Consider the following 19,897-nt stretch of genomic DNA (forward strand, 5'->3'; position numbering starts at 1 on the left):
ATGATGTCGCACCTGGTCCCAGTTTTCTCTCTCTAAGTATTTCTTTTCTAACCACCCCCACCCAGTCGCCCCTTGCTGGTTTCTGAATTAATGGCCATGCAGATTGTAGCACCCTCCCACTAAGTTTGGACTGGACCTAGAAGTTCACTTCTCATGAAAAAATAGCCAATGAGTGATGGACAACTCTTTCAAAATTAAACTCCAACTGGCCAGATTTCCACACTGCTCACAACCTCTCTCTTGCTTGTTCGTTCCACTGAAGCCATTAAACCCTCATGCCATTAAAGAGAAAAGCTCTTTTTTTGCCAGTTGGTGAACAGCTCTATAGAGAGGCACACATGGCAAAGAACTGATGGATCCTCTGCATAATAGTCAATAATTAAACAGGCCCCGTTGAATCCTTGCAACAACCATCTTGTGAAATTGAAAGCAGATTCTTCTCCAGATGAGCTTTGGAAAATCTGCAACCCTGGCTTGTACATTGATAGCAACCTTGTGAGACTCCCTAATCCAGCAACCCATCTCAGATTCATTGATATTCTTGACCCCTAGAAACTGCAAAACAATAAATTTTTGCAATTTTATCCACCAAACTTTGGGGCAATTAAGTACATGGCTTTAGGTTATTAATACATAGGGATTGCAAAGAGTCAGGAACCTTGATGTTGATTGTGGTGATGGTTTCACAGGTAAACACATGCATCAGGACTCATCAGACCATATAACTGGATACAAATTATATTGGATTTATTGTATATAAATTGTAAATTCTATCATTCATTTTATGTCAATGTACTTAAATGAAGTTGAAAGTACATTATGAAGTCGATGGAAGAGGTGATACGTTCACCCTAGATTATCTCCTCCCTACAAATATCACTTCCCAAAAAAAGAGTTCTTCTCTTTAATGGCATGAGGGTTTATGTACCTTAAGTTCATACTGTCCTAACAGTACTAGATAATAATGACCTGTATTACTCTATTTACTGTGATAGCCACTGACTTATCTCAAATTGTTCTTTCTTCAGGAGTTATCATGCTTCTGATTGACCTGTAGTCAGGTTACTAATCTGGGTGTCTTGGAGGCACCGTATGCCCTGCAGTTTGAGCTTATTTCATTAATTAAAGCACCCACATGTCGATGCTAATTCTGTGCCTGATAGTCTAAGCTGATGATAAGAGAGATCACTACGGGACCTGCCTTTATGGAGTCTATGGTCTGGTGTGCTCATGTTTGAGAGTCACCCACTGTCCTAGCCTTCTCAAACATAATTTCGCCAAATATCTTCCATGAATATATCATGTGTGCCCACTGGATGTTAGAAGGAATTTGGATGAAGAAGATATGTAGGCTGTTGTCTTTGGCTTGGTTCTTGGTGTTCATGCTTCTGGGACATCATTCTGACCCTTTGTCATGGCCTAACACTTTGAGGAAAGCCCTCTTCACATCTTTGTTCCGGAGGCTGTAGATGATGGGGTTCAGGAAAGCAGAGATGACATTGTAGAACAGAGCCAGCTTCTTATCCTCTTCTGGGGAGGACTCAGATCCAGGTCTCATATACATGACCATACATGGGATAGAGAACATGGTGACCACAGTGATGTGAGAAGCACAGGTGGAGAATGCCTTGAGCCGCCCTTGGGTTGAGCGGATCTTCAGGATGGCAGCAAAGATGTTGATGTAGACAATGATGATGAGGGAGAGTGGAACCAAAAGAAGAATGAATCCCAGGATGAAGTCCACCTGGTCATTGAGAGAGGTGTCTGCACAGGCCAACTTCAAAACAGCAGGGACTTCACAGAAGAAGTGGTTGATCTCATTGGGGCCACAGTAGGGAAGAATCATAGCAGAGACTGTGTATATCAGGGCACAACTGATACCCCAGAATCCACAGAAGGCCACCAATGACCCACACAGTGAAGGGCTCATGATGACTTTGTACCTGAGAGGGTGGCAAATGGCCACATACCTGTCATAAGCCATGATGGCAAAAAGCCAAGACTCAGTGATTCCCAGCATCAGGAAGATGTACATCTGGGCCACACATCCCATGTAAGAGATGGTCTTCTTCTCACACACCAGATGCACCAGCATCTGGGGCACTGTGGTGGTGACATAGCCCATGTCCAGAATGGATAAGACACTGAGGAAAAAGTACATGGGCGTGTGGAGGCGGAAATCCATGCGTATCAAAGTGATAATGAGCCCATTGCCCAGGAGGGTGATGAGGTAGAGGAAGAGAAAGACACCAAATAGAATAGCATTTATCTTTGTGTCCCTGGAGAATCCTAGAAGAATGAATTCAGTAACAGAGCTGTGGTTTCTCCAGAGCGAGTCCTGCATCCTTCTGCTGTAGAGAAAAAAACAGAGAGCAAGAGTTATCATCATGAAGGTGGAGTCTCCAGACTAACCCTGCAGCTATTCTTGTAACAGGAGTGCCAAACCCAAGTAGCAAAATAAATACACAATAGAACCCACAAAGCCAGGGACCAAATTTTTTAAAACAATTTCCACTTGCTAGAAAACGGCATGTTAATATTTTACTATATAATTTTAGTTTATTCAGAGATCTCAAGTATCAAATTCTACACTGAAATGTAGAATTTGGAAAAAAAGAGGGTCCAAAATTAATGTCTTGCATTTCATAGTTCGTTTAACTTATAAAAAAATTCAAAGAGATTAAGGAAAGAATCGGATGGTTAAGAACGTAGCAATTGTTATGCATTTCATACCCGATGGGAAAATATGCCTCCACCTAGGAACTCCTCCCCAAATCAGTCTCAGTTGGGCCACTCAAAGAGCTTGATGGGACACAAGGAACTTTAGAGACACTGTTACTAGAGCTTGGAATAGCAAGAAAATAACCATTACTTAGAAATAAATTATATTCCATGAAGGGTCAAAATCCTGTGTTTTCACGAATCAGAGGTGAGTGATACCAGGTGGTGGAGGTAATGAAATAACTTAAAAAGTAATGTTCAACAGTTTTCCCAAATGGAGGAAAGGTGTCGACCTATGGAATGGAGCTGCTGTCCATTGAGCTCCAGGAAAGATAAATACAAAGAAAAACTGCTGATAAACCAAAAATGCCATCTTCAAAGAGGCCTTAGGAAAAAAACACCTTTAAATGAACAGCAATGAGACAGGCTCAAGTCTTGCCACAGAAACTATAGAAAACAGAAGACAACTGAATGACACTTGTAATGTGTTGAAAGGGGAGAGAGACGGGGAAGAGGGGGGAGGAGAGGAAGGGAAGAGGAGTGGAGAATAGAAAACCACCAACTCAAACCTTTATGGTCAACAAATATATCCTTCAGAAATTAAAACTGTTTGCTCTCAAATGAAAACAATAACTGATTACCAAAAGACCCACAGTAAAAGGGATTTTAAAGAACTCCTTCAGTCTGAAGGAAAATGATCCTTGACAAATGCATAAAAATGAAGAAAGAATAAAGATGAGAAAAATACGAAGCAGTGTGGGTAAACATGTAGAATGTCAATTGTTTAAAGCAACAAAAATAAGAATATCTCGTGGATCTTGGAGTGTGTGTATGTGTGTGTGTGTGTGTGTGTGTGTGTGTGCATGTGTGTGTGTGTGTCTATATGTAAAATATATGACAAAATAGCCCAACAAGTAGGAAGGGAAATGGATAAATGGACCTAAACTATTCTAAGATTTCTACATTGTTTAGGAAGTGGTAAGTACTAATTTAAATGAGCCTGCAATAGGATGCATGGTTCAGTCTCCAGGTGAGGTGTTAGAATACCTCCTCTGTAGAGGTCCAGATAGTATCTCAGGCTTTGCCAGCTATACAAAGTCACTGTGGCATTCTTACAGACATGCACCATGTAACAATTGAGTCAAGAATAGACAACATATATCACAGTATGCTCTGAGATTATAATGGAACTAAAAAAGTCCTATTGTCCAGTGATATCATAGCTGATGTACACTAATACATTTCTCAACTATTTGTGCTGACACTGGTATAGACAAACCCACTTCACTGCCAGGTGCACAAAAGTTTAGCACATACAATTACACATAGCACCCAGGTGTGGGTCATGGATGGGAGATGGTGCCATTCACTGAGATGATCAACACGGGAGTAGAAAGTTTGGGGAAGGAGATGAGAAGATCATATGATAAGTCTAGTTCATGGCTCAGGCAGCTTGTGGGATCCCTTGTGTCTGTTGGATTCTTGTGTCTAGAACTGAAGAAAAAGCTTTGAGGTAGGAATGTGAATGCCATTGACACTCTACAGCTGCTAAAGCCATTGCGGGGATGAGGTCACCCCAGAGGGTGTATAAAAGGAGAGAGCTAAAAGCAGAAGACTGCAAAACCACAGCACTTAAGGGCTGGCTTCAAAGAGAGACTCCAGAGAGGAAAATGGTATTAAGGGGCCGAGGAAGCATGACATCTGACACAGGGATTAGAGACAAAGTCTCCAAGGAGAGGATAGTTTTTGTGGTCAAATGTTTATAGACATCAAGTGAGACAAGAATCAAAAAAAATACCCACTGTTTTTAGCAGCAAGGAAACTTTGAAAGAATAGCTCCAAAGTTTATTAGGACAAGCCATTGTTGGCTAGCTTTCTGAGACATTTGCACAAGGTGGACAAGAGGTATAAGTCAGGAGAAACGTGGTGAAGGAAGTAGATTTTAATGACATAAGAATGACAGCTTGCTGATGGAAATTGTCAATTATGCAAGAAGGGTGAAAATACAGGGAAGTGACAGACTAAATCGTGGAGAGGGCTTTGATGGATCAGGAGAGAATCAGCTCCAGACTAGAAGAGGAGGGATTGGATTCAAATCAGAGGAGGGGCCTCCTTGATGGAAGGGCGGTAAGAATGAGCATAGACAGGATACCTGGAAAGTCATCATCAGGTCAAAAATTGGGAAGTAGATCGTTGTCAAGTTTACTGGATAACTCTGAGTTCTTTCCTTTTCAACATCTGTTTTGCCTAAAATGAGGACAGCAAATGCAGTGCACACAGAATCAGGATCCAAAACCATCCAACAAGAACTATATGTCAATCAATGGAAGGGTAACTGATATGATACAGCAATTTGTATACGGGGTAAAGTTGGGAGTTCATAACCCACTTGAATCAAACTGTGAAAGATGATGTATTAAGAACTGTGTAATGTTTTGAACGACCAACAATAAAGTAAAAAAAAAAAAAAAAAAAGAACTACAGTCTGAAACCAGTCTGTGCTTACATGCATCTCCACATTTCTCCCTTACACAGAACTCCATGCTGACAACTGCCTCCTTGAAACCCCTTCCTGGATATTTAACAGTCACCTCTAACTTGTGTGCAAAACTAAATTCTTGATTTTCACTACATCATTTACCTCTTGGGTCTCATCTCCTTTGCTGTTGCCACTGTTCACTCCACAAAACCCACACTGTAAACCTTTCTGTTCCATCGTCTGCCACCCAGGCTTTCACCTAAAAACCTTTGACATAATACTCCACCTGTGCTTCTTTCACCAGGTACCTTCATATTGGGCTTGTTCCCTTACTTCTGATCTTCTGCAAGGTTATCATCTCATCAGGGAACTCTTTTCTTACCATTCTTTATGAAATATGGCTGTCCTTCTCTGTTTCTTTAAATTGCTTCATTTTTCATTATACTTCTCACTTCTTAAAAAAAAGAACTTATCTACTTGTCTAATTATTATCTGCTACCCCCAATGAGATGATTAAAGCAGAAATTTTGTCTTGTCCACTAATATGTCTCCAGTGTCAATCATTGTACCCAGTGCATGGTGGGAACTCAGTGAATATTTACTAAACTAAGAAAGCGGGCATAGAAGTTTTGGACTCCATCCTAAAAGCTATGACAGCAGGAAAAAGAGGGATGATTGACATCTGTCCCCTCCAGGGGGACAAACACATTTGGATGGTAGATTCTACTATGCCTGTGACCCATGCCTTAGAGGGATATGTGGAAGGTTCGGGCCTGTAGGAAGATATGTTGTAATGAATAAATTTAAGCAAGTGGTGATGTTTTACGCTGCAGAAATTTAAATTACGGAGGATGATGAGGTCCATCTGCAGAAGTATCTGAAGGGCTTTGTTAAGGAACCATGGATAAGATTTGTTGAACAAAGCTCCAAGCATAGAATTGGGCATAAATATCACCAGCATGACAAGCTGAAGATTTTCTGTGGGCTGTTCCCAGATATAAAAGACCATCCTGAGAGGCAAAGAGCTCTGTTTCTGTTGGGAGGTAATTGAGGTTACACTCAGATCATGCAGATGGGCTTTTATTGGGATAAGGATGGAGTCAGTGCCCTTATAAAGGAGGAGGAGACACAGGACATGTAAGGACGTAACCAAGAAGAGGGCATTCATTCACAGAACCTACTCAGACTTTCCAGCCTCCAGAATTGTGAGAAATAAATTTCAGTTTCCTAACCCCCCCCCATCTATGCTATTTTTGTTATAGGAGGCCAAACTATAAGACAACATGTGAGGGATGCATGGGCATTAACCCAGCCTTAGAGAGAGAAGGTCTACTGAGGTCCAGTCTATCAGGAAGAGTTAAGGACCCTCCCATCTTCTTTGTCCTCTTTATTTTCTAATTTTCCCTGGTCCTGATGCCTGGAGAATTGTAGTAACCCCTCACTTGTGACTACCCTCTCCCAGGCCTACCTGCTTACTTGGCCCAATGGCATTTTTTTTTTTATTGTTGGTCGTTCAAAACATTACACAGTTCTTAATACATCATCTTTCACAGTTTGATTCAAGTGGGTTATGAACTCCCAACTTTACCCCGTATACAGATTGCTGTTTCACATCAGTTACCCTTCCATTGATTGACATATTGCCAATGGCATTTTTTAAGAGCAGTCTTGATAAAAGAACTTTTTCACATGATCTGTGCCTGTTACTATGGGGCAGAATGTGGAAAAGAGAATGGATGCTTAAAGGGGAAGAGGCAGAGAGAATGGGAGGTGGGGCTGGGTGAACAGGCTACAGAACACATTCAGCCCTGCTGTCCTGGGTGATTGTAATAAGGAACATCACTGGATGGCAAGGATATGCGTGAGAGGCAAATGTCCGCTGTTCAATAAGAGATCCTTAGAGAAACTCTCAGTTCCAAGGTTGTTCCCCAAATCCCTACCTTCCCTTTGAACCCCTCATGCACTTCTACCTTCTATCTTCTATCCAGGGCTGTCTCGCTCATCTCCCCATCTCCCATCTGCCACCCTCTTGTCAGGACCAAACCTGGTTAAGATGGGGACATGGAACAGCCAATTACCTTAGCCTTCCTGAAAAAGTCCCTGTTCTTTCGCCTTGTCTTTCCTGATAACTGAAGACCAGATGCTTGACAGAAATGCACACCCTAAGTCTGACAGAAAGAGAGGGACAGGAGGGCAGTAGAACGAGGAGAAACAGCTCTCGGGTCCCCTTCCCCTACTCTCCTTTCTCTTCACCGGCTGCTGGGCTCTGTGTGAGGGATGTATCAGGAGGTGGAGAGGCTCTCCTTTGAAACTATGCTCCAGGGAGCCTGGATCCCAGGAGGACAATTCTAGCAACTTCCTAATGAGCTTCCTGTGCCTTTGAATTCCCCAAGATCTGAACAATAAGTTGGAACTCCAACACCTACTACCCTCAGCTGTGTACAGCCCAAACCCTGACCACTCCCAGGGACCCTCTTGGCCTGCTCGGGCCATTCTTCCTGTCCATGCCATCCCCAGGAATGAATGGACAGGAAGAATGGTCTTTTCTCTGGGTTAGCACCATACTGCATGGGTTGGGTTCCTGATTTACACATTACCCAGTGTAACTGGGACAAGTTTCAAAAACGTGTTTGGGCCTCCAGACCTTTTGTCAGTAAAACAGAACCTGCCTCACTGGGTTGTAAAGAGAAAATGTTGTAAATATAAAATAGGTTAAGTGTAATATCTTAAGGTCTGTGCCTGGCTCGTAGCAAGTGCATTATTCTGCCCCATTTTGCCTTTCCTGGACTCCGCATCTTAGGTCTTTGATTCTCTCCTAGATTTCAGGGCCACCTTCTTTGTCTCAGAGGCTCTCCTGAAGACTCACTTTCCATGATAGTGGTGGGAATTCCTGGGCGACCTGTGAAGACTCTGAGGAGCCCAGCTTGCAAGCCTACCCACAGACCCAAGACCAACAAGCCTACATGATTTCTGTCACCCAAGAGAGTGTCACCCATCATCTGTCTTTGACTCTTCCTCTTTTTGTCATCCAGGATTCACATTTTCTCTCTCTTCTGGGCAGGGTCTGATGCTAGGAAGATGGAATGTAAAGCCAAGGGGAATTTTTTTTTTGTAAATAAACACAAATTTTTGGACCATTTAATGAAAACTGCATTAAATGCAGGGGCTCTGAAGAGGTAAAGTTTTCCTAGGAGAATGACATTCACATTGGGACTCTAATATGGAGTAGAATATTCTGTATGAGAAGGAATGACAGTCTTGGACACAGGAAAGCAAAAAGAGGTGACGTGAAATTTCGCAGCGTGTCGGAGGAACCGTGAATGATTCAGTGGATTGATCTGAGTGTGTATCTGAGAATTAGGTGTACTGTCAGAGACAGAGCAGGGGTAGCTTATAAAGCTCCCTTAAACCATGATAGGAATCTAGAACTCTGCCCTGGGCAGGGTGAATTTCTGAGCGTATTTAACATGTGGAAATGAAATAGCCTAAATTTCAGAATTACCATCTGGAGACTGGTGTGTGGGTGAAACTAGAAAGGAGATCCCAGAGATAATGATACCAGGAAAGAGAAAGCCTGAAACTGAGGACAGATCATAACTGGGGTACAGGGAGGAGTTCTATTACTGGTCTCTAGTGGGAAGAGACTGGAGATGTGACTAAACAAACACCCAGCCCTTTGCAACAGTGAGTTACCCAGCCCACAAGGTCACTGATTCTAAGGTTGAGAAATCCAGGACTAGAGGAACGTGAGTTCTGATGGAGCCCTGGAAGTCATAGATCTGCCCATATACTGAAGAATGGGTCTGCTCTGGTTTCTGATCATCCTTAGAGCCATGCCTGAGAGGCCAGAGGCCTGATTCCATCCGATGAAACTTAGGACAGGATCACCCTGTCTGAGACAAAGTTTTTATTTGTGAATTAATAAACATTGGCTTGGAGAGGTATCTTTTATTAGCCTTTCCAGAATGTCTGCTCTCTGAAGATTGGAAGAATAATATATGGCTCTATTCTCAAGGGATTTATGTGTGTCACACAGCACAGTTAGTTGCTATAGTTTAAAGATAATATTTCATGGCCATAAAATTCAAAGTGCTTGGCCAGGCATGGTGGTATACAGCTCGGGAGGCTGAGACAGAAGGATCACAAGTTCAAGGCCAGCCTCAGTGACTTAGCAAGGCCCTAAGCACTTTAGCAAGACCCTGTTCTCAAAATGAAAAATAAAAATGGGCTGGGGTTGTGGCTCAGTGGTTTAGTGCTCCAGGATTCAATACCTGGTACAAAAATTTTAAAAAAGAAGAAAGAAATGAAGGAAGGAAAGGAGGGAAGGAAAAGAAGGCCAGATATTGCAAAAAGTAAATAAATAAATAAAAATAAACCAGCATATCAATAGAGGAAAATTAGAATTTAAAAAATTAAATGATTAAATGGGAAATGAATAAAGAATTTAAAAGAATTATAAAGAATTGTAGAGGTGAGACACAAAGACTGACATATGCAATTGATTTATATCTTTAAAGACAAAACTTAGTAAATGTGAGAGAAATTAATATTCAAAATTTAACACAGTATTTGAAAAGAAAAATAAAGCTTGGCCATATTCAAAGGCAATACAATACTGTTCTAGTAAAAAGTGATAGAGAAAAATCACCAAGGAGTCAGGTGCAGTGCTTCACACATGCAATCCCAGAAACTTGGGAGGCTGAGGCAGGAGGATCACAAGTTTGAGGCCAGCATCAGCAATTTGGTGAGACTGTATCTCAAAATAAAATGTAAAATGGACTTTGGGTGTAGTTCAGTGGTACAGCACCCCTAGTTCAAATTATAGGGCTCAAAGTAGGGAGGAGACCCACCAAAGAGGCCTATCATATTAAGTATACTCTGCTTCAATTACAAAATCCCCTTTGGAGAATCCAAAGAAATAATAACCATAAAGAAAAATATTAGGTTAGCCTCAGAGTTTTTCATATCATTCAATGGTAGAAAATGGGACAGTAGAACAATTTTTACCCAAAGTGTTCAGTGGGAAAAAAAAATGTGAACTGAACAATATTATATCAAGTCCAACATTTTTCTCACATATACCTATATATAAAACATTTCTAATATGCAAGAACTCAGAAAATATAGTTTTATGATTCTTTGTTGAATAATTAATGGGAAAACTGATTGTATGCACCAAATTGATTTAACTAAGTCTACATATCTAGTCTTTAATACTAACATTAAAATATTATAGAGATAGTTATCATCATTTGATCAAACAGATTTCCTATAACACCCCTCTTGCACAGCTTTGTCTGACTTGACTTGGATTTCACCCAGGGCAAAAGACTTATTCTCCAGAGACATGTGTTGAAAAACACCAATCAATTAACTCCATTACTACATGCAGTGGTGGATAACAACTGGAACAAATATTAGACTGGTCACAAAACTTAAAAATATGGAGAAGATAGGACTGTTGAAACATTCTGACATATTCCTTGGACTCTAAAAGGCCATACATATACATAGGGCTATGTACCTACCTAGAGCTACATAGAAAAGACCTGAGGAGTTCCCAAACTCTCACCTCGGGCTGATGTTGAAGCCTTGTACAATCAGGAAACGGCAAATAAGGCAGCATAGTCAACTCTCGAATGAATGTTAGAAGGTGTGCCTCAATGCAGATTCCCTCAGCAGAGTGGAAAATTTATTGATTTCAAGAGTTTAAATCAATTCTATCCAATCATCATCTGGCCATCAAGCCAACTAAGATGTCAGTGGCCCATAGCACATGACAAAGAGGACGGGCTCATAAAATTAGCTCATAAAAATACCAAATAATCAGCAACAATAACTCCTTGGGAGGAAGAATAATCTTATTCCCAGAGTCACTTCATACTATGATTTAAAAGGTCCCACTTTTCAACAAGTAAATTATAATTCATGAAGAGCTACAAGAAAGTGTGGCCCATACAGGCAGGGAAAGGCAATCAACAGAAACCATCCCTGAGAAAGCCTACCAGACAAGGATTTTAAATTGCTGTTTTAAATATGTTTAAAGAATGAAGAGTGGGTTTTTCAAGATGGCGGAATAGAGAAGGTCACTTTCCTGGCTGTTCCATGGCATGAAGCCAAAAAAGTAGAGAGGCAGCTTCTCATCAAGGTGGGTGCACAAAAGGAGTGAGGGCTTTACTGGAGTTTAATATGAGACACTCATCGGAGATCTGGGACTCAGGAGGTTGGATATAATAAAAGAAGGAAGAAATCCCCGGTGCCACCATCACTGCCACAGCTGGAGGCACCAGCCAGAGTGGTCCCTCTATGAGAAAACCCGAGGGATGAGAGAATTAAAGGGACACACATTTTTAGGAAGCCTGAGGCATGTCTGCGTGTGGAGACTTTAGAGATCAAAGACACTGCCTGCCTAACTGACAATTTCCTGATGCAGGAAAGAAGCTCCATCCCTCCCAGCTGCATGAAGAACAGAGCGGAAGGAACAATTTTGCAGCTGTGGTGTGGGGCCAATTGCTGAGGGAGCCAGTTCCTGGCAAACTTGAGTCTGGCCTGAAATACAGGTCCGGCAAACCCACACTGCATGACAAAGTGTGCCTAAGTGACCAGCAGAAAATCAAATATAAAGAGAGGCTTACACAGAGGACAACTGATCGTGGAAACCCACTGGCTCTACCCCTTCCCCTTCATCTGGCTGCTTGTAGGACCGCCTGAGAGCAATGCACCTGGATGGGAATTCAAAAGGGCAGGGGTGGGAGAGATTGAGTCTGGAGACTGAACCTGAGGCCAGGAAACATGGGGTTCACAGGTGATGGAGTGGACTAAGAATTTCTGCAGTTGAAAAGTATAATAACTAAAATGAAAAACTTACTAGAGGAATTTACCAGATGATTCATACAAAGAAAAAAAAACAAACCAATAAACTTGAAAATAGTAAGAAAACAAAATAAAAGAGTATTAAGAAAAAAATTAAGAACCTTGTAAACTTGTAGAGCACCATCAAGTTTATCAACAAGCAAATGATGGTAGTCACAGCAACACAGCTGCAGAGAAAAAGGCAAAAAGAATACTTAAAGAAATAATGGCCAAAACTTCTCAAATTTGATTAAAAACAATTTTTAAATTTGAGAAAACAGCAGACTCCACATAGGATAAACTCAAGAGATTCACTTCTAGACACATCTCAATCAAATGTCCAAAGCCAAAAACATGATTTTTACAGAAGCAAAAGAGAAATGACGCATCGTAAACAAGGATTTTTCAATAATACTAATGGCTGATTTCTCATCAGAAACCATAAAGGTGATAGGAGGCTATATTACATATTCATTGGTTGAAAGAAAGAGACTTTTAACCAATACTTCTTGTATAGAAGAAAATTTCTTCAACTTGATAAAGGGAATCTATCTACAAAAACCCCACTACTAACTTCATACTTAATGATGAAAGACTAGATGCCTTCCCCCCTGAGATAAGGAACCACACAGAGATGTCTACTCTAGCCACTTCTATCCAACATTGTATTCAAGACTCTAACCTTGACAATTAAGCAAGAAAAATAAATAAATAAAAGGCATCAGATTGAAAAGGAAGAAGTAAAACTAAATCTACTCAAGTTGATAATACATTCCATGTACAAAATTCCAAGAAATATTCATACACACACACACACACACAGAGAGAGAGAGAGAGAGAGAGAGAGAGAGAGAGAGAGAGAGAGATTTTAAAACCAACAAATGAGTTCATTAAGGTTGCAGACCAATATACCAAAATCAATTATATTTCTAAACACCAGCAATGAACAGTTTGAAAATGAATTTAACAATACAGTTCCATTTATTATAGCATCAAAAAGAACAAAATCTTAGAAAAATTTAACAGAAGTAGTGTAAGACCTACATATTGAAAACTATAAAACATTGTTGAAAGAAATTAAAGAGCTAAACAAATGGAGATAGATGTTTTGTTCGTGTGTTGGAAGGCATAATATTGTTAAGATTCAGGGGATTCAGAGCAATGTGGCAGTTAAATAAGACACTCAATGGTGGTCTCCCCACAGAGACATTATTTTGAATAACTATTCACAAAAATCTATCTTTAAAGAACCAAGGGAGTCAGGTGAGAGGCTGAAGTGCCTGGTTTTAGTATAATAATAAGGAAAGACAGATTGAAGAAGAGAGTTGCCCACATCATCCCTCCTGCAGTACTAGCTGCATAACATGGAAAGGGATGCCTCCTACTCGGAGAAGAAGAGGAAAGAACGTCTAGACCTTAAACTTGAAACCCATTACCAGACCCACCACCGTGAATCTCAATGCTAGACAGGGACCCATGTTCCCTGCCTCCAGGCTGGCATCCACACCCTAAGTCTCCGGATCCTCCTTGACCAGGCAGCCAAGGGACTGCTTCTACAAACCCTTCTCTAACCTTAAGTAGACAGCAAGGAGCAAGACTCCAGTTGTGGGAAGCAGGGCAGGAAAATGAACAGAGAATTTTGCCTTGGAATTGAGGGCTAGCACACTGCAGTGAGACTCAGCACCAACCTCTATCCCCAAGCCAGTGTTCCTCGACCTACCCTGGGATCAGCCACCCCAGTGGCGCAGACTTGTGTTTCCTCACCACTAACATGAGGGCCTGGTACACACTCCCACAACTCTTTAGGTCCTTGTGGCTGTGAGACACAGGTATGAGCCAGCTTATACCCAGACAACCCAAGGATTGCTTCTACCACCCATTCTCTATCTCATGCAGAGAGGAGTAAGCCTCCAGCCACAGGAGAATAGAGAAGAGTGAGCACAGGACTTTTCTCTGAAACTCAGTGCTGAACTGATAAAACCTAACACTGGGTCCCCAGGTCACTGCCTACACACAGAGCTCTGGATTGGCCCCAGGGCCAAGTACCTGCTGCTCCTGTCAGTCAGGCTTATATTCCAGCCAGAATCACCTGGTCCAGGTTCCAGTGGTTGAAGAATGCAAGTCTATCATAGCAGAAAGGGCTTGGTCCTGCCCCCATGCTGCACTGATTTCATTAGGTTGTGGGTTCCGAGCATGATCTAGTCTTGTGGCCTTGGTGGCCAAAGGACTGCCTTCACCATTCTCTCCTCAACCCTAGGCAGCAACGTGGAGAGAATAATTGTCCTCTTGGATCAAGAAAAGGGAGGTGGGCACCAAGTCATTGTATAGGAGCCTGGGACTGTTCTCTCCATGGTAAGGCCCAGAGCCAGGCAGACTCCCACAGGGCCTGACTATAGGCCAGTGACTGTGGAAAAAGTATCTGGAACCAACCTGGCCCCAGGTTGAGACTTGCAGGGACCAACTACTCTCTTTAAACATTCCTTTACTTCATCCTGGACAATATGCCAACTGCAGATATGGGACAGACCTCATCTTGGAGCACCCACTAGGGCTGAAACAACAGCAACACAGCCTCAGCTGATGAGGCAAACCTGGAATTAGGGTGCCATCTAGTGCTGAAGTAACCAAAGTGTCCTCAGTTTTAAAGAAAATAGGCAGCAGCTTAGAATTTCCGAAGGATAGGCAGATTATGAAGATTGCCAGTAATTACCTAGAAATTCAAAGTGCACATGACATTGTACACCAACAAGCATCAAGCACTTTTGGGGAACATCTTAATACTATTATGTTGAATATTTTTGAGTCATGTGTTATATATTTCTACCCATCATTAGGAGTCAGCATGCATGATTTAAGGGATCATTAGATGTTGGACACATCACTTAGGCTTTCTATATTTCTGATTCTCTATCTACATAGCTACAAAGGAGGAAGAGGAAGAGGAGGAAGTGGAAGATAGCAACAACAACTTCCTGGGAACCATAATCTCACCTAACAAACAAGACACCAAAACCCAACCATATATCAACTTATATCTGCAAAGTCTTGACTGGAGAATTCAAAATAGCTACTTTAAGGAAACTCAATAAATTCCAAGAGAACAGAGAAACAATTCAATACTCTGAAAGTGAATTGGGAGATCGAAGTTGTTTTTCAAAAAGCAGAAATTCTGCCCGCTCCTTCAACAGATGCCACCACCACCTCTGGGAAAAGAGGAAGTGGAAGAGGAGCCCTTGTCATAGTGCCCCAGAAGTCTAAGGTGTTCACCTGTGCCACGCTCACCTGCACCCTTGCTCTGATTTGTGCTGGATCCAGAGGTGCAGCCCAGCCCATTTCTGCCTCAGTATTATCTTCACCAGATAATACTGAGAGGCCTTGAGAGGACCCAACAGTTTTTAATGGGGCCTGGAATGGTGTGTGTCAGCTAATCCGATGGGAGTTTCAAACCAGTGCAATCAGCAGAAACATTGGTACTGCTGCCACATTTATTGGTGCAAGGTGCTGCAACAGCAAGAGCGGCTGGTTCTGGTGCTAGTATTGGAACAGTCTTTGGAAGCCTTATCCTTGGCAGAAACCCTTTGCTGAAGCAGCAGCCGTTCTTGTATGCCACCCTGGGATTTGCCTTGTTTGAAGCTACGGGTCTTTTTTGTTTGATGGTCATTTTCTTAATCTTGTTTGCCATATAACAGAAATTACTGCTTGAAATGTTGGCATTCATAGTAATTATGAAGTAATTCAGTGTAGCTTACTGTGATTCTGAAAACTGTAGTGTTGAGGTCTTGGAAATGTACATTGTTTCCTAAAATCATTTCCTTAAAGATGAAAACTTAAAAAATAAAATAAAAGCAGAAATTATTGAGCTTTTTCATTCAAGTTGAAAAGGAAGAAGTCAAACTGTCACTGTAGGTGATATGATCTTATATATAGAAAACCCCAAGACTTCACCAAAAAATTATTAGAACCAATTCAGCAAAGTTGCAGGATATAAAATCAACATATAAAGATCAGTAGCATCTGGGCTGGGGTTGTGGCTCAGGGGTAGAGTGATTGCCTAGCATGCCTGAGGCACTGGGTTCAATCCCTGGCACCATATTTAAAAAATTTAAAAACAAATAAAATAAAGGAATTGTGTCCATCTACAACTAAAAAAATATTTTTTAAAAAATCAGTAACATTGCTATTAGACACCGAGAGTGAATTATTTAAAAAGGAAAATAAGAAAGCAATCCATTTTCAAGAGCTACCCCAAAAATAAAATACCAAAGAATAAAAAGCAAAGAGGTGAGAGATTTCTACAATGAAAAAAAAGAAAACTAATGAAAGAAATTGAAGAGAACACAAAAAATTGGAAAGATATCCATGTTCTTGAATTGGAAGAATCAATATTGTTAAAATGTCTACACTTCCCAAAGTGATCTACAAATACAGTGCAATCTCTATCAAAATACCAGTGACTTTATTCATAGAACTGGAAAAAACCCTAAAAATTATAGAAAACCACCAAAAAAACTTAAATAGCTTAATGGAAATAACCTAAGTATCCATTAAGTAATGAATGGACAAAGAAAATATAATGTATATATAAAATAGAATTCTGTTCAGCCAAAAATAAGGATGAAATCCTGTCATTTGTGATAACATGGATATAACATGGCCACAGAAGCAAAAATAAAACAAAATAATTCATTCATGGAGGCTGGTGCAGAGCCACAGGAAGCCAGATGGAGGAATGGTGTCTTAGAAGGACTTCCAAGGAGCAACACTGAAGGAAGTGTAGGCCTTTTTCTTCATGAAGAAATGAAGAAAGAGTATTTTATACAGTTAAGTGAAATGGACCAGGCACAGAAAGACAGGCATGACATAATGCAATCAAATGTGGAATCTAAAAACTTGACCTCATAGAAGTTGAAAATGGAATGGTAGTTACCAGAACCAGGGAGAGAAGTGGAGAGAGGAAGGGATGGGGAAAAGTTGATGAATCAGTGTTAATTACAATTGGGAGTGGGAGTAAGAGTAAGAGTAAGAGGCTCTGGAATAGTACTGCATAGTAGAGTCACTATAAACAATTACCTACTGCATATCTCAAAAAAGCTGGAAGAAGGAATATTTGAAGATATCTTCATGAAGAACCGATATGCAATTGAGGAGATAGACGTGTTTAATCTGATTTAAGTGTTATAAGTGTGTGTGTGTGTGTGTGTGTGTGTGTGTATAAACATCACATTTTATCCAATTGTTATATATAATTTTTATGCATTATAAGTTAAAATTATTTTGTATTCAAAAATCAGTTTTACCAATTAAAGTAATTAGACAAAAATCGCATTTTAATAAAATGTTTCTCAGTTTAAATCACAAAACAAGGAGTGATGAAAATAGACTATTAAGGGTCACTTCTTGAACTGAGATCAACTTCTCAGTCTTCATTTCCACCACTCAATGGGGAAGGGTTCTTTTGAGAGTTGGGGAGTCAAACAAAATATCTACTACAATTAGTAGATCCTAGAAGAACAAGGGAAAAGTGTTACACATATAAGAAAGCTCAGTAAATGGTGAGCAAAATAATAAACTACAAAAATTCTCATTCCTGAGAGATGATTTATCAGAATATAGGATTGTAAGTTGAATGCTGAGTGTGTAACTCAGTGGTAGAGCACATACATGTTTAGCATGCACAAGGAAGGCCAGGATTCAAACTTCAGTGCAAAAACTTAAAAACATAGATTGAAAACATTTTTCATCACATCAAAGATATTTCTTTATTCTCTGCTGGATTCTGCTTTGGTGCTGAGAAGACAGCAGTTAGTTTTATTGACTACTCATTTATAGGCAATATGCTCTTTCTCTCTGATTGCTTATAAGAGCTTGGATTGCCTATAAATGTGAATTTAATTTTATCCTGTTTGAGATTCATTGAAATTCCTGTACCTGAAGAATAATATCTTCAATATTAATTGAATATTCTCAGCCATAAGTCTTCAAGTATTGCCTCTTTTCCATTATTTTTATTCTTATCTTCTGTACTCTTTATTATTGAGTTAGATTTTGACTCTTTTCTCTTTTCTACCTCTTTGCTCCTCTACATAATTTGAAGTTCATTAAATATATCTTCAGGTTTACCAAATCTTTCTTCAACTACATCTAATTGTTGCTAATTCACCTATCGAGTTTATTTGGATTGTTTTTATTTTCAAAAATTCTACTTCTTTTACAAGTCTTCTTTGTCATTTACCCCAATGTCCCATTCCTTATGAGTATTTTAAAGCCTCTATTTCCTTTTCCATTTAATATTTCTAGTATCCAAAGTCTGTGTTGTGTTTCTATTATCTCATGTTTCTGATTTTTCTTCACATATAGAGTGTTATTTCTTGTATAGTTGCTCGTTTTTTTATTTGACCCTGAACCATGGAAATCCTTTGAGCCCAGGATTGAAGGATGAATACTTCCAGAGGGTTTTGCCTCTGTTTCAACCAGTTGCCTAGGGAGACAGGTCACTACCAACCTATTATTACTTTAAACCAAATTATTTTGTTATTATTTCAAACTGTGCAGATAGTAAAAGTTTGGACTGCAAACCCTCCTAAGGCTAAGCTTATAATAATAATAATAAAAAAATCTCAGGGGAAATAGCTTTATCTTCTGGTGTCATGTTACAAATGTGCAAGTTCTTGTGTTGCCGCCTATATGGTAAGGTTTGTTTCTCGTCCACTCTTTTTTGGGGATGGGGGAATTGAGCCCAGGACTTCATGCATGCCGGACAAGCATGTCTACATTGTCTACACCCCAGCGCCTAGTTTAATCTTAAAATACAATGCTATCATTGTTTGAGGTTGAAGCTTTGCATCAGAATCTTCCATTGGATTCTTCACCTGTTTTGTTGTGTTTTATTTTTCTTGTTTTGGTCTAGCCCTCTGGACACCCAAAAAGGCATGCTAGTGTACAGGTCTGTCCCCACCCATCCCCTGAGCCCTCCCTGTGAGAGGGCCTGTGTTCTCCATCTGGACAACCTCCGGTGTGATCTCCTGTTTGCTGCGCTCCATGCAGTGACAGAAGCCGTATTTCCAGGTCTCCTGGATTTGACAGACATCTCATGATGAAAGCTAGCTTTGTAACTTTGTTGTCTCTCAGAATTCCTACCTACTCGCTATGTGCAGGCCCTCTCCAGATACTCGGGAATAGAGAAATAAATGACAAGACTTTGTCCTGGAAAGTTCACAATCTGAAGGGGAAGATGGCCACAGAAGCAAAAATAAAACAAAATAATTTATTCATAGAGGCTGGTGCAGAGTCACAGGAAGCCAGACAGAGGAATGGTGTCTTAGAAGGACTTCCAAAGGAGCAACACTGAAGGAAGTGTAGGCCTTTTTCTTCCTGAAGAAATGAAGAAAGAGTATTTTATACAGCAGGAGTAGCTCCTGCAGAAGTGAAGCATGTGCCCTGACAGCCTGACCTAACCACACACCACTTGCCCACCAGTCCCGAAACGCAAGTGCTGTGTGATGTTTATGGCTTGTTCCCCACCTGCTCTTGCTGGGATCCCAGCTTCTTCCAGCTTCCAAGCCTTGCCTGTGCAGTTTCCTCCTGTGTTTAGCTCTCTGGCTCAACGTGTGTGCTGGGTGCTGGCCCTCTGATGATCCTTATTATGTACCAGTTGGCTTGCCCATCAAGCCCCTGGTACCCATGTTGCCAAGGTCAAGAAATTCCACACTAGGTGCTTTAGCAATCACCCAGCCAAGCCAGCCTTGGGCATACTACGGCATGAAAGAGAACAGAATGTTCCAGGGAGAATTATGAATCCATTATATTTGAAAAGTGGTTTGCAAGGGAAGGGAGGGACATGTCTGG

The 19,897-nt window shown here is 40.7% G+C and overlaps 1 protein-coding gene and 1 pseudogene across 2 annotated transcripts; one reads left to right on the top strand and one right to left on the bottom strand.

Annotated features, from left to right (window-relative positions):
• Positions 1-1,161: 1,161 nt before the first annotated feature.
• On the bottom strand, positions 1,162-5,376 carry LOC101977051 (olfactory receptor 2A12). Of its 2 annotated transcripts, XM_078024909.1 has the most exons (2): positions 5,363-5,376; positions 1,162-2,324 (listed from the first exon to the last, which is right to left on the bottom strand). In XM_078024909.1, the coding sequence occupies exons 1-2, from the start codon at positions 5,374-5,376 to the stop codon at positions 1,397-1,399; spliced, it is 942 nt and encodes a 313-aa protein (XP_077881035.1). In that variant the 3' UTR covers positions 1,162-1,396. The 2 variants fall into 2 exon arrangements, with proteins under 2 accessions (XP_077881035.1, XP_005317958.1); XM_005317901.3 differs by lacking the exon at positions 5,363-5,376 and having other exon boundaries at positions 1,162-2,344.
• Positions 5,377-13,416: 8,040 nt separating this feature from the next.
• Positions 13,417-15,738, top strand: LOC101975170 (ATP synthase F(0) complex subunit C3, mitochondrial pseudogene; annotated as a pseudogene).
• Positions 15,739-19,897: the final 4,159 nt, after the last annotated feature.

This window comes from Ictidomys tridecemlineatus, chromosome 11, assembly GCF_052094955.1.
Source record: "Ictidomys tridecemlineatus isolate mIctTri1 chromosome 11, mIctTri1.hap1, whole genome shotgun sequence".
NCBI classification, from domain to species: domain Eukaryota; kingdom Metazoa; phylum Chordata; class Mammalia; order Rodentia; family Sciuridae; genus Ictidomys; species Ictidomys tridecemlineatus.